Raw genomic sequence first — 14,347 nt, forward strand, 5'->3', positions numbered from 1 at the left:
CTCTCTCTCTCTCTCTCTCTCTCTCTCTCTCTCTCTCTCTCTCTCTCTCTCTCTCTCTCTCTCTCTCTCTCTCTCTCTCTCTCTCCTCTCCTCTCTCTCTCTCTCTCTCTCTCTCTTTTTATATATATATATATATATATATATATATATATATATATATATATATATATATATATATATATATATATATATATATATATATATATATATATATATATATATATATACATATATATAAATATATATATATAATTCATGCACAACGCAGAGGGGAGAGGTTCTAGCATCTTGCCTCCCCTGAAATCCTGAATATTCAAGAATTTTTTAGTCCTTTTTATTCAAATTATCAAATGTAATGTTTTTTTATTTTTACTGCCCCATACATATTTCTGCTTATGTGCCATATCGGATTTTGCTCGTCTTATATTCACAATAAAATTAGTACACCTAACTTTGAGTCTCAAGCACATATGAATGCCTTTAAAAATTAAAGTACAAAGAAACCTTAAAACTGTTCCCTTTTGAATTCCCAATCAAGTCCCTTTTTCCGGTTTCCTGGATTTACCGGAAAGATACTGGTAATCCAAAGAAGTAAAAAGTTATTCTCATGGACTTGTTCCTCCAGTTCTGGTTGAGAAAGTGTTGAACCGCAGAGATCAAAGGTAGATGCTAAGTAATTTCACGTACTGCCAGCACAATATACATAAAATAAATACTGAAATGCTTTTAAAATATTCTCAGACACCAATATTACGTTTTGCTATTTTAATTTGCCGTAAAATTTAAACGATAAAACTATTCGCAATTACATCTACCGTGATTCAAAGTCACATGTTGCATAACATGAATTTTTCAGGAGAGTAGAATAAACCAAAAAATACACATAAGATTTTTTCTTTTACAAGGGAATACTGTCGTTTATGTTATTATTTTTTTTATTTTTATTTTTTTAGGCATTTGAAAGACGGAATTTTTTTTTCTGCATGGTCTAACTTGGAACCATTTCAACACCAGAGATGGGGATAAAACATATTTTGGAAAAATAATCTTTTTATAACTAAAACAACCAATTATAACGGCCAAAAACGAAAACAACCAATTCGACGGAAGGTTTTGATTTGAAGGTACCGACTATGAATCTGAATTATAGAAAAATACCACGTAATACCTAGGCCATATCCAGGGCAATTAAGGGGTTTGAACACCCCCGCCGAAAAAAAATGAATGTCTGTCTGACTTGTAAAAATGTAACACAATCCATATAGACAAACTTTGATTTATTTTTAAAGTCCCCCCCCCCCGAAAAATAACCCTTCTAAGGCAAAATCCTGGATACGGCCATGCATAATATATTTTGAATTACAATTATAAAAGGACCCAAAACCTTTCATAGTTTCGAAAAGATCATTCGCTGCATAAAACGACTTTCCTACTACGTAGGTAATTTGCTATGTTAACTGGTAAAGGTTCGTTAAGTTTAATGCACAGAAAGCAAAAATCATTTATCATTGTCTAAAATTATAACAATTATTATAAGCGAACTATCCAAAAATTAAAAATGTGTTATGAAAATGGAGATTTGAGCTCTAATCAAGCGTGAAAGACAATCTATTAGCTTTTTTATTAACTTACTAGCTTATATAAAAAGTTTATTACCCTTTTTTCAAAATTTATTAACCGTTCATCCAGGATTCCTATTTTGCTGCTTCTATTTTGATTTAAAAGTAATAAAAGCTTGAATAAAATACTATGCAGAGCTAGACAGCACAGACACAGCGTAACTTGCCGAAAAAATTCCCTCCATAATATTAGAAAAAAACCCGTTCACACATATACTTACTTAGACATCAATTTCTAGGCATCACCCCTTTGAGCCAATCAGGCTTCTCATAAGTGCAGACGGAAATTATAATTGGTAGATATTGATTACGTTAAGGTATTGTTGTCTAGCTAGGTATCCGTTTGAATTGGACTTAAGACAATGTTAGATCTCAGTTATGCTAGTGTAAACTACTTACAACAACTAACGCAGGTGATTTCAGGGTCCATCTACTTCCCACCAGTCAGACATGCTATTATATTTTGATTTTTAATGAGAAAATGCCTAGAGTAGTTTATGGCAATACTTTTCAAGGAGTCTTCAGACTTTCAAGTCTCTTTGCACAAGAATAAACCATCATTGTGGACCTATTCATTCTCGAAAACCGCAATTTTATAGTTTTATTGTTTTGAAATTACGTGATTTTTGGGGGAGTATTGCATTTTCGTCAGCACTGCAACGTCTAACCATGAAAATAAATAACTAAAATTAAATTCGTTGAATTTGACAACGCTTTCTATCCGCAAAAGTTCAAACATTAGTAATATGTTGATTCGCAAAGACAAGTAGAAAACCTCATTATAGAGTATGGGTAACTTACAACGGTGGAAACTGGCACTAGTATCGGGAAAGAATAGCGCCAACGCCATCTAGCTTTGGCGACATTTGCCTTTATTCAAGCTTTGTTTACGTTTTTCTGTCAAAGAATGAGATAAGACACTTATAACTACACTAATTTTACCAACTACACTAGTTAAACTAATTATTCGTACTATTTCACTGAAAAAAAATGCCAAGTGTCGTCAAACGCTAGATGGTGTTTATGGGTCCTCTTTGAACTACAGTTTCAGAGGAAAGCTACGCCTTTTTAAACAGCCACATTTTTTTTTTTTTTAGCTCGTTTTGCTGATTCTTTGCCTTTATTAAATTTGGCCGCCGCCACGCCCAAAAACTGTATAGCAATTAAGAAGTCTTTTTTTGTTAAAAATTGTATTCCCGATTTTTCCTTTTTTAAGATTTAAGATATGTACGGGTGCTTAAGTTCTTTTTTTTTACCAATTTGAACAATCAGATTCCATTTCTACAGAACTTTGTGCTTAAAAAAAGGTGAAAAAAGAAGAACTTACCAAGAGCAAATCCATTTTTTACCCACTGAACTCGGCCTTGTTGATTGGCAATTTTACATCGTAGGACTGCCCTTTCACCTTCTTTGACACTGGTATTTTGGGGACGCTCTTGAAAGTACTGCTGTTGACAGAAAACTGAAAAATTAAAGGTATCTATTAAACCCAAATCTTTACTTGTGAATAAATTACTTTTCAATAGGATAGTAAATCCGACAAATTAAGGAATATACGCAGATTAGCAAAAGTGAAATGAGAGAGGGTAGGAGGTAGCTGTCCCCTCCCCCTGGGGAAACAAGGAAACTTAGGAAAACGAAGAAAGGAAACGAGTTCACCACAGCTAGTAACAAAAGCAAGAAAATGCAGACATTTCATTTGAGACCTTGCCTCAACTGTTTTTAGTGGAGAATTAATAAAAAAAAATAATAATAATAATAAAAGTCGTCAGGAAAACATAAAACGACAAAATATTAAATAGGCCTTATCTCAAGCATCGGTAAACATGAAGTCCGACTTGAAAAGCCAAAACCTATACCTTTTCCAACCTCTAAGGTGGGAAAAGGTATTCCTCCCTCGAAACGCTTCATACCTGAAACGTTCTAGGGGGGGGGTCCTTCTTTTTCGGGTTATATTAAAGGGTAATCTAAGATAAGCTACTGGACTCATACCCAACAGATAGAGAAATCTCTCTTTAAGCGTAATACTTGAAATTAACAGGAGTATTTTCCAGGCAAAACAAGATTTATATACTGCCAGTCTCAACCCCACCCCTCCCTAAATTTTTATGACCAAACAAGCACAAATATTAATTTTTTTCGTGTAGATTAATCGCCAGACGTAAAGAAATTGTGCCAAATAAAAGCAATATTATTTTGAATAAGTTAGTATGGACAAAATTTCAGGAAATTCCTTTAATAATTTCTAAAAATTAAAAAGTTGTTCAGCATTATAATGATGAAATTATTTTTGTCACCAGGCCTAAATATGTCATACACTGAAAGTTTTCCCCCCTCCCCCGCCCACCTCTTATATCCTTAAAAAGTTGAAGGCTGTCTTCCTGATTTGATATCTGCTTTTCTTATAAAAAAGCTTAAATAAAAAATTATTTTTGCATAATTGTAGAAACAGCTTCCTTTAATATTGTTCAATACTGACAGAAATTGTCTTTAGTTATATAACAAAAAATAAATTCAGCAAAAAAAGATCACGTTAAACAACTCGCATAGTAGGGGACACGCAACTATTCAGAAAGGAAATAAAAACCTTTTTAAGTGTCAAAACAGAAATGGTCTCTCATCATTATTTTGTGCCAGCCAGTATTTTTCTGGCAAAACATGATTTGTATACTTTCAGTCTCAACCCCCACCCTTCCTCCAATTTTTATGACCAAACAAGCACAAAAATACAATTTTTTCATGTAATTTCACCACCAGACCTAAGAAATTATGCCAAATTCCTTTAATAATTTCTAAAATTAAAAAGTGGTTTAGCATTATAATGATCAAATTATTTTTGTCACCAAGCCTAAATATGTCATACACTGAAAATTAGCCCCCTCCCCCGCCCACCAATTATATCCTTAAAAATTGAAAGCTGTCTTCCTGATTTGATATCTGCTTTTCTTTTCAAAAAAGTTTAAATAAAACTTTTTTTTGCATAATTGTAGAAACAGCTGCCTTTAATATTGTTAAATACTGACAGAAATTGTCTTTAATTATATAACAAAAAAAAATCAGCAAAAAAAGATCACGTTAAACAAGTTGCATAGTAGAAGACACGCAATTATTCAGAAAGAAAATAAAAACCATTTTAAGTGTCAAAACAAAAATGGTCTCTCATCATTATTTTGTGCCAGCCATTCGCTTCTATTTGAATTCCTCTGACAAATTAAAACATCAAACACAGACAACCAGGTTAGTTTTACGATTCCAAAATACCAAACTATTTACAGAAAGGAGGGAAGCACTTGACTCTCCATTTGCATTAAAAAAATAAATAAACCTCTTGAAAAATCCAGATACACACAGGAAAAAATATTTGGAAACACCCGTATAGATAGTTTATGAGTTTCTGGGTAACAAAAGTTGAGGGGAAACGCGAAAACTTTGAGACAAGAAATTAGATTAACAGGACAAGCTTTGGTGTGGAATAAAGTAGTGAAGAAAAACGTTAAGAATGATAAGCATAAAGTTTGTTAGATAATTGAGTTAGGGGACTTCTTTTCATTTTCTTGTTATAGTCATACCCTGGGAAAAGAAGAGAAAATTGGTTCTGTGTCTTATTTTGCATGCTAATTTATATGTTTATTGAAAACCCGCCATAAGAAAAAAAATGTGATCAGATACTGACAGAAGAAAAACAAAAGCAAAGAAAGCAAAAACAAATAAAATAAAGGACATCAAACATATTAATACAGAACTAAACCACAAATAAATCTCCGCATTGAATGCAAGATAATCCCTCTAATATGGCTACTGTATACAAAATAATGTTGCTGAAAAAGTTACCCTGATTTTCTTCAAGCATAAGCATAATGTGATATAATTTTTGCAAGTTTCACAGTCTTTTCTTTTTTTCATTACTTATTATTACATATTGTATGATTAAGTGCCGACTTTACAATGCCTATGTTTCCTTTATATAGTTGAAATAAAGTTAAAAATAGTAATTATTTTCTCATAATGTCTGAAGAATACGATACATTTAAGAAACACGATTGAACGAAATGTCAATAGCCAACTGTTTAATACACGGTAAAAATTGTCTTTAAAACCATTCATGTAAACTATACGCGTGCCAAAAGGGGAGAGACATTGGGGTCCGTGCCCTCATAAACCTTGAGAATTCCGTATAGTTTTAGGTTTGTTTTTTTCGAAGGTCACCCCCTCTACCATATATAAATGTGTGTGTACGCGCCTGGTGCACAAAGCGAAGACCCTTCTAGGAGGGGACGTAGTAAAATTTCTTTGGGGGGCGATCAATCAGTAAGAAGGCGTTTATAGGTCATTATTGTGAATTCCTGTGAATCCCAGAATTCCTCTTCATGCCACAACTTGTCTCGATGTAAGTATATTTACAAGACTATGTATCCTTACATTTGTGCAGAATTTTTATTTACTAATTTTATCTTTTTGATTTATATTTTCAGTTTTCTTTCCTCCATATCAATGGGGGTTGGAGATAGAGAGAGACTGAAAGCTCTAGATTTATGATTTCAAATAATAAACAGTATTTTCTCATAAATATTCTAATCATATCTGCGCAAAAGGGGGAAGGAGAAGGAGATGAATTACATCGAAAACGAATGTTCAGGGTATTATACAAAAAGGGGTACTTGTCAATTATATTGACCACACTCATGAAGTTTTATCTGTTTGTTCTGTTTAGGACGGTTTTTTCTGTCTACATTTGGGAATAATTAGCTTAGTTTTAGTGAGATAAATCACTATACAGGTATATTTTAATTATATTTAACATATAGAGTTGATTATGTTAGGTTTTTAATATAATACGTTTTAGGAAGCCTGCTATCCATAATTCTGTGTTGTAGTTTCCATAATTTTGTTTCAAAATATTATATTTACATCAAATTTTAGTATATTTCATTAGCATTAACCCAACTTCACTTCTTGGGTGTAATCTATATAATTGACAAATATCAAAAAACGTTGTTTTTTGCTTCCATAACCTGCAATATTTTGATTTTGGCATGCTCAGTTCCGTTAAACCCGTTTTTTTTCAACCCTGCACGTGGAAACAGACTGAACTAGAATGTTCAGATTCCATAGCATTTCCTGTCATAAGGACCATTACACCCTGTAATTTGATTAACACCAACTGCCTGGCATAGCGACAAAAATGTTCCCACTCTAATACCCAAACCGCAGCTTTTAATTATGATAGTAGCCAAATTTACGCCTGATTTTACGATAAAATCGCCGGAATTACATGGATTTCAAATGAGCAAGTGCTATCCATTCACAACAGAATAATTCGAAAAAAATTATCACCAAGGCAATCAGTCAGCCTGTTCGCTTACCTTGAAAAAAGGCATGTATAATCGAAAAACTATGAAGGAAACTAGCAGTAAGAAATGCATTCAACGATACAACATTTACGAAATATTTTATAAACATATAAATCAAATTTACAATAAAATAGTAAACAAAATAGTAAACTGTGATCTTGCGTCAGTTATGTTACTGTAGGTGAATCAAATCAGTTATGTTACTTACCTTGGTAGTATTATTACCTTGTATTCATTTACCTTGGTAGTATTATTAGTAAATAGGGTGGGAGCAGTGAAGATGTCAACAGTAGAATAGCGAAGGCTCAGAGCGTTTCTTCACAGTTTTTGGAAGAATAGGAACAAAAGTCTGAAAACCAATATTAGAATATTGGAAGCTACAGTAATAACAGAAGTCAAATATGGCCCTGAAGCAGGGGCGCTCCGAAAAGCGGAGGAAGATTTGCTCAATGTTCTCCAGATACATTGTCTACGGATTGTTCTTGCTACCCGGCTGACTAACCGTATTTCAAAAATTAAGCAGTACGAAAAGTGTGGTTCAATCCTGCTTTCTAGGGCTACAATGTAAGAATGGTTGAGATGGCTAGGGCACGTTCTGCGATGAAGGATGACAGATTACCGAAGATTGTCCTTTCTGGCCAACCGTCTAGGGGTAAACGAAAAGCAGGTCGTCCACGTCTGGGGTGGGAGGATGTCATAAAGAAAGATTTAAAGGAAATGGGAGCTTCCTGGGAGAGGGTAAAGAGGGAGGCTTTAAATAGATTGGGATGGAGGAGCGTGCGTGGCTGTGTTGGCCTCGGGTGGCTTAGTGCTGCGATCAGTTGTTAGTAGTAGTAGTAGAATGGGGGGAGTTTATTAGAAAAAAGATTAAAAAAACATACAAATGGTATCGTGTGATAATTTAGATGTTGTGAGATGGCACACCTGCCAGATTCCCAGACACCCCGAGAAAATTGACGATTTCGCGCCCTTGAATTTAATATTTTTAACGTTTAAACTGTTAACTAAAATAAGAGGACTGTAATTGGCTTCTTTTTTTTCAGTTTTCACGTGGAAAATATATGCTCAACGAAAATACCATTAAAAAGCTTTTTTTCAAAATCTAGAGAGAGACAGAAACATCTAGGGGGAATCCCCCCTGCATTCCTTATTTTGATACAGGTTAATTACACGCTATTTTGAAACAGGTTATATTTACATATACTGCTCTGAATTAGTAAACCGAAGCACAAACATGATTGGCTCTTTTGCATGGAAATTTATGTGAGTAAATAGAAAGAAAAATTGTTGAGTCATATCTTCTATAAGTAAGCTCCCGGTTTCTGTAGGGTAAACTCCCTATTTCTGTCGGGTACAAAAATAGTGAAATATAGCATTATTATTAGCGATAAAAAGAAGCTTAAAATGTAATATATCAACTCAAGAAAACAAAGGAACAGAGTACCAAAACAACAGACATTTTCACTGTTATTACATCCCAACTATTATATTTCCCTAATTAACCAACGCCTTATCATCAAAATAGTGAACTTTTCACCTGGCAAATATTATCACTTTTGAATATTAATTATCAAACATTTCTCAGGATACAAACATCATTTTGGAATACTTGCTGGTATTATGATTCATGGATTTAACTGTTCTAGTGACAACCTTCAATATACATTTTTTTTTCCAAAAATTTGAAGTATAGTATATGATTCAATGTCCTAAGATTAACCCAACCAAAATACAAATATTCTAAGAAATTATGATCCGTTTTTCGCTTATCTACGCTCTTATGTAATGTCGCTCGTTAGTGGATTTATAAAGATAGCGTCGAAAACGTCAATGATTGGGAGGATACAATCCGAGACATCAAACGTCCAAATGACGCAAATGTACCCCTTCTGGCAAAATGTACCCCTTCTGGCAAAACTGATGTATTGTCCTGAGCTTTAAGGTGAAATAATGATGAATTGAAACCGAGGGTGAATATGCTTGAAAACTATTGTCTGATATTTATTCGTTAATCTGCATTCGTATGCGGTGTCCATATTAGTGGATTTAAAAAGATCGCGTCATAACCTTCAATGATATGAAAGATTCAATCCGCAACCATTAACACACAGATGATGCAAATGGGCCACATTTGACAACACTGGTACATAGTTCTAAGCTTCAAGGTGAAATAATAAGGAAATGAATATGAGGATGAATTTGCTTGAAAATTATGATCTGGTATGCATTCGGTTATCTGTATTCTTGAGTGGTGTTGAAAATTAGTGGGTTTAAAAATAATGCCGTTAAAAACTTCACTGATTTGAAGGGTTCAATCCACAACCGTAAACACCCAAATGACGCAAATCCACCCCATCTGGCAACACTACATAGTCTTGAGCTTCAAGGTGAAATAATGAGGAACAGAATATGAGGATGGAAACAACGGTGAATAAGTTTGAAAATTATGATCTGATATGTGTTCGGTTATCTACATTTGCATATTTATAAATTTAAAAAAGATTGCCCCTAAAAAGTACTTGATTTGGAAGATTCAATCCACAACCTTAAACGCAAAAATGACGCTAATACGCCCCATCTGGCAACACTAGATAGTCCTGAGCTTCAAGGTGAAATAATGAGGAACTTGAAAGAAACAAATGAAAAACAGCATCTTTGAGAAGCAGCGTTAATGGGATTGAACAATACAGATTCGGTGGAGCCGGATCTGGATGAACAGATGTATAGCATATAGGTAATAAATTTATCACAGTTGACTTCCAATTGAGAACACTCGACAGTATCGACTCATCCCGGATCTAATAGTATCGTTAATCAACTCGCAACAAAAAAAGTCGTGCTATACATTGGGACTGCACATATGTTTTGAACATACCAATGTTGAGGTACTCTTACAATTCTTAAAAGCGAATAGATTATACCTTTGGCGGCATTCCCAAGAGAAACAAGTCTTGCATTTTTATTTTTGGGATATTCGGACAAACCTTAATCAATTTTATGTAATTTTGAGGAAAATCTTGGAAACAACTTAGACTTGTTTTTAATCATATGTTTTGTATTTAAATTAGAAAAGAACTTTACAAGTTTCCTTTCCTCGTTCCGTAGATGGCACCAACAAAACTTGAGCTTCCCGATTGGCATTTTTGCCCCTCCGCCACTGAAGTCAGAACAACTTTTGACTTTCTGGTAGGGGGCGCGTACCACTGTTCTTCCTCTTCTGTTGTCGTCACAATCAAATAATCAAAAACAAAGTAGCTGTTTTTTTTTCTGTGCGCTTTTTTCAAGGTGACCAAGGGAAGCAAAAAATTCACGGAAAGAAAGTAGCTTTTGCATTTAATGTTTTTTCCTTGGGGTACCCCATGATACCCCAAAAAGTTAGAATTACTTTCCATTGATGAATAGAAAGTGCCGTCCTGGCTGAGTGGTTGGCGCGATGGTGTGGTAATTCTTTGTCCAAGGGGCAAGGGTTCGATCCCAGTTTGTGACCACTTATTTAGTTTGGGACGGGGGTCAGTGGCGTGACTCTGTAAGCTCAGCCATAGTCGACCCAGCTCTAAATGGGTACCTGGAGAAACCTGGGGAAGGTAAGCAGGAAGGGTGTGCGAAAGCACAGGATGGTTGGCCCCCAGCCCTCCATTGTACTTCCTAGCTGAAGGACCATGAAACGGAGATCAGCACCGCCATTTTGGACCTTAAGGGTCTAGTGACGTTTTACTTACTAACTTACTTACATTGACGAATATTGATTGAATGCCGAACCTGAGGGTACAGGTGATCAAGTAACATCCCTCCTCTCCACGATTCAAATATGAAAATTACACAAAAAATGATCCACGCATGGGCCAGCACTACTTAATTTCATTTTAACAACATAGAGAAGTAGAGTTTACTTGAAAAAATGTTGTGAATAAAAATCTTTCAATTCTTTTAACCGGCTTAAAACTTCACACAAAAGACTAAAACTCCACAAATCATGTTTGGCGTTCCTTCTATTAGCTTAAAATAGTGCCAAGCCTGACGATCATGTTATTTTATATATGTAGCCATTGCTCTAAAAAAGGCTGGGTCTTCAGAAGTAAGGAATAATGTAACGGGTTTACGAAAATACATCACAAAAATAAGCCAATGGAATTAAAGCACATTTTTTAATACGGAGGCATACGACAATTCAATAGCATCTCAATTTCTCTTTATTAACGGAATTGCATCCACCAGAAGGTCACATTTACCAATGTAGCTCCCCCCACCTATTAATAAACTATCAAATAATAGAGTCCTAGACTTTATTTTATTATCCACTTTCGTTTTATGGCTGTCATAGCAGTTGAAAAGAAGATAATTAAATAGTGATATGAAAGCTTCTTGAGCTGAGGTGATAGGAAGGGAACATTCTGCCTTTAAATTGATTTTAATTATCAGTCTTCTTAATTCAGTTTTCTTGTTGATGGAACAAAGATCCCCCATTCTTAAACAAGAAAGGGAAGCTCTAAGAAAAACATTTCTAGTTTGGCTGACTTGGGAAATTCATCTCTTATAAAATTATGGAGTTTCAGACTTTTATAACGGAGGCCACGCGACTTCCCAAAATTGTTTATAATGACAAGGAAGACATACTGCGTTTTATGAAAATTAAACTAAAAAAATTAGATTTTTTTCAATCAAAGTAAGGAGCAACATTAAAACTTAAAACAAACAGAAATTATAGCGTATAAGAGGGGGTTGCCCTCTCCTCAATTCCTCGCTCTTCATGCTAAAGTGTTCTGATGCTTTAAAAAAGCTTTTTATTGTTCTGATTAAACGACCCTCGTGTTTCAGGAGTCGTTATTAAGAAATTGGGACAACATTCAAAATTTAACGTAAAGAGCAAGGTGTTGAGGAGGGCGGCCTTATTCCGTTTTCTGTTTTTTTTTTTAATAACTAGTCAATTTGGTAAATTATTGGTGCCCTTGTTAAATTGACCCCCTTCCCCAAGATTCTTCGCTCAAGATCCGCCTTTGAACTAGTCAGCTATTTGACCACCATCGTAAGGAGTACGTGGAAGGGGAAGGTCTCATGGTTTGCTCCCTTTTCTCCCGAAAGTCCTAAATTTCACTGAATTTCTTAACAATTCTTATTCAAATCATGAATAAATTTTGTTTTATCAGTATTGCCCCCCCTCCACCCCGAAAAAATAAATCTCGTGTAAGTGGGCTATCTGACTACCCTACCATTTTAGTGATTAAGTATCGTTACCACTCATTTTTATTTTTATATTCCGATGCTGCCATCTAGTTAGATTCTCTCTGGAGATTAGCTGACCGTGATGAACAAAAAAAAAAAAAAAAAAAAAAAAAAAAAAAAAAAAAAAAAAAAAAAAAAAAAACACTACCATAAAAAAATAATGCGTAATTATTTTCTCATTTACCCCAAATCTTGGTGATTTTCACCAGTGTTCATTAACTTCATGTAATTACATAAAATCTCAACGGTTAATGCCTTTAGTGAGGGGGATAGTTCGAATACAGACAGATAATTCATTAATTTAGGCTTTACGACAGTAATATTATAGCCTAAAACAGATACTGATAATAACGTCAAAGTCATCGCATAACCTGTCAATGTGTGAGGTCTTCAGAAAGATCTAATCAAGCCCAATAGCGACTGCCCTCTTAGATTAAATACGCATCTATTTTTTATATTTTAGTGCATTGCATGAACAGTAAATGATAACCGGAATGAAATCTGATAGTATGGGTGACATTGGATGGTAGTTTATGTTTACACTGACATGCAGGTAGCAACCACCTGCATATTATCTTTCAAAAAACATCACATTTATTTCTAACATTATTTTAATATTTTAACCTATTAAGATGGTTAAGACAGTAATCGTTTTAAATATTAATAATTATCATAATAATTACCAATTACCAATAATAATTACCAATAAAAGAGAATAAAAAATTCTCTAATTTAAATGAAACAAAAGAAAAAAAATATTCATTTGTTCCTTAAATATCAACGACACTTCGGTTGCGGCAAAACAAAAAGCGGTATGTAACACATCAATGAAACAATATGCCAACTTACTGAACGAAAATTGTTCCATACGAATAAGCGACAGAAAAATGAAAGCCAACACATACTTTTTAGAAATCTTGGAAAAAAAAACATTTAACTTGCCCCGTTTTGTGCCGGAGCTAGAGATATTCGGTTTTAATTCCGTTTTTTCCTTTGCTATCAGTTTAATTCAGTTTATACTGCAAAACATTTTGATTTTTTTTTCCTTTTATAATGAAAATACGAAAAAAAGGCATTTTCAGTGCCTAATCTAGGGGGCGAAATTCTATCGGCTAAATGCCCTCTGCCCCCCAACTGACGCCACTGACAGCATTAAAAGAACTAAATGTAATAAATTAAACCACATAAAGGATTATATTTTTGAGAATCAAATACTCTAAAAACCAATGAACATTGAATTATAAAATAAACGAAAAAAAATTTTTGGGCTATACATCATAACCGAGATCTTGAACTATTGTTAGATTGAAATTTAAATAACGTACCATAATAAATCGATTGGGGCAAAAAGTATATATTCAGAAACATAGACAAAAATGCTGAAATTATAGTATTTTTTCCTTTTCTGTAGCTGTACCCCCCCCCCCAAAAAAAAAAATAGATTCCAAAGCATGTACATTTCCAAGAATACGTCCTAATTGATATACGAGCATCTTCCAATATTGGATCGTTCTAGAGTCAAGTTGATACGAAAAAGCAACTCAAAGGGAACCCGAAAAGTTTTCCCCTTTCGCATATCAAATTACATTTGCTACTAAATCAAGTCTCTAAGATCTGACGATGGGCACCTGTCTCACCCACAGGTTCTCACCCTTTTGAATTATACAGGATGTAGGGGTCAACTTACTGTTGACATGGCAAGGGGGCAATTCAAAATCAAAAAGGGACCATTTTCAAGATATGAAAAAAACGGTGATATTTCAAAATCGGGTTGGAAGAAAGCGTGTGCTTTGCCTTTATATTTTCTTTTTCAACTAAATACTAAGGGTGTACATTAACAACGGACGTAAATTTATAACGGCACCCAGGGAGATAAGGAGGGAATCTCCCCAAACTAATCACCAAATTTTCCCCCTAAAAGGCTGTAGAAAGAACCTACCACATCTTGATATTTAAGAACGCAAAAAAGTGGATGTTTATATAATAAAAAAAAACAGTCCAAAACCCTCTGACTCGTCCCCCACTCTCCGCCGGTGCTTTACACTAATTTTTGGTCATATTTGACAAATCCATATTTCAAATACAAAGAATACCACTAATAACCACTCACTGCAGCACCAAGCCACGTGAGGTCAACGCAGCTACGCACCCTCTGCC

At 34.4% G+C, this 14,347-nt stretch overlaps 1 protein-coding gene across 5 annotated transcripts in view; it reads right to left on the reverse strand.

Moving 5' to 3' along the window:
- The window catches only part of LOC136028879 (nephrin-like), a 252,420-nt gene that overhangs the window by 175,514 nt on the left and 62,559 nt on the right, over positions 1–14,347 (reverse strand). For all 5 annotated transcript variants that reach the window (XM_065706832.1, XM_065706830.1, XM_065706833.1 and 2 more), the window contains exon 2: positions 2,947–3,081. In XM_065706832.1, the coding sequence (XP_065562904.1) occupies positions 2,947–3,081 (135 nt within the window). The remainder of the gene's footprint in view (positions 1–2,946; positions 3,082–14,347) is intronic.

Source organism: Artemia franciscana, chromosome 7 (genome assembly GCF_032884065.1).
Source record: "Artemia franciscana chromosome 7, ASM3288406v1, whole genome shotgun sequence".
Lineage (NCBI taxonomy): Eukaryota > Metazoa > Arthropoda > Branchiopoda > Anostraca > Artemiidae > Artemia > Artemia franciscana.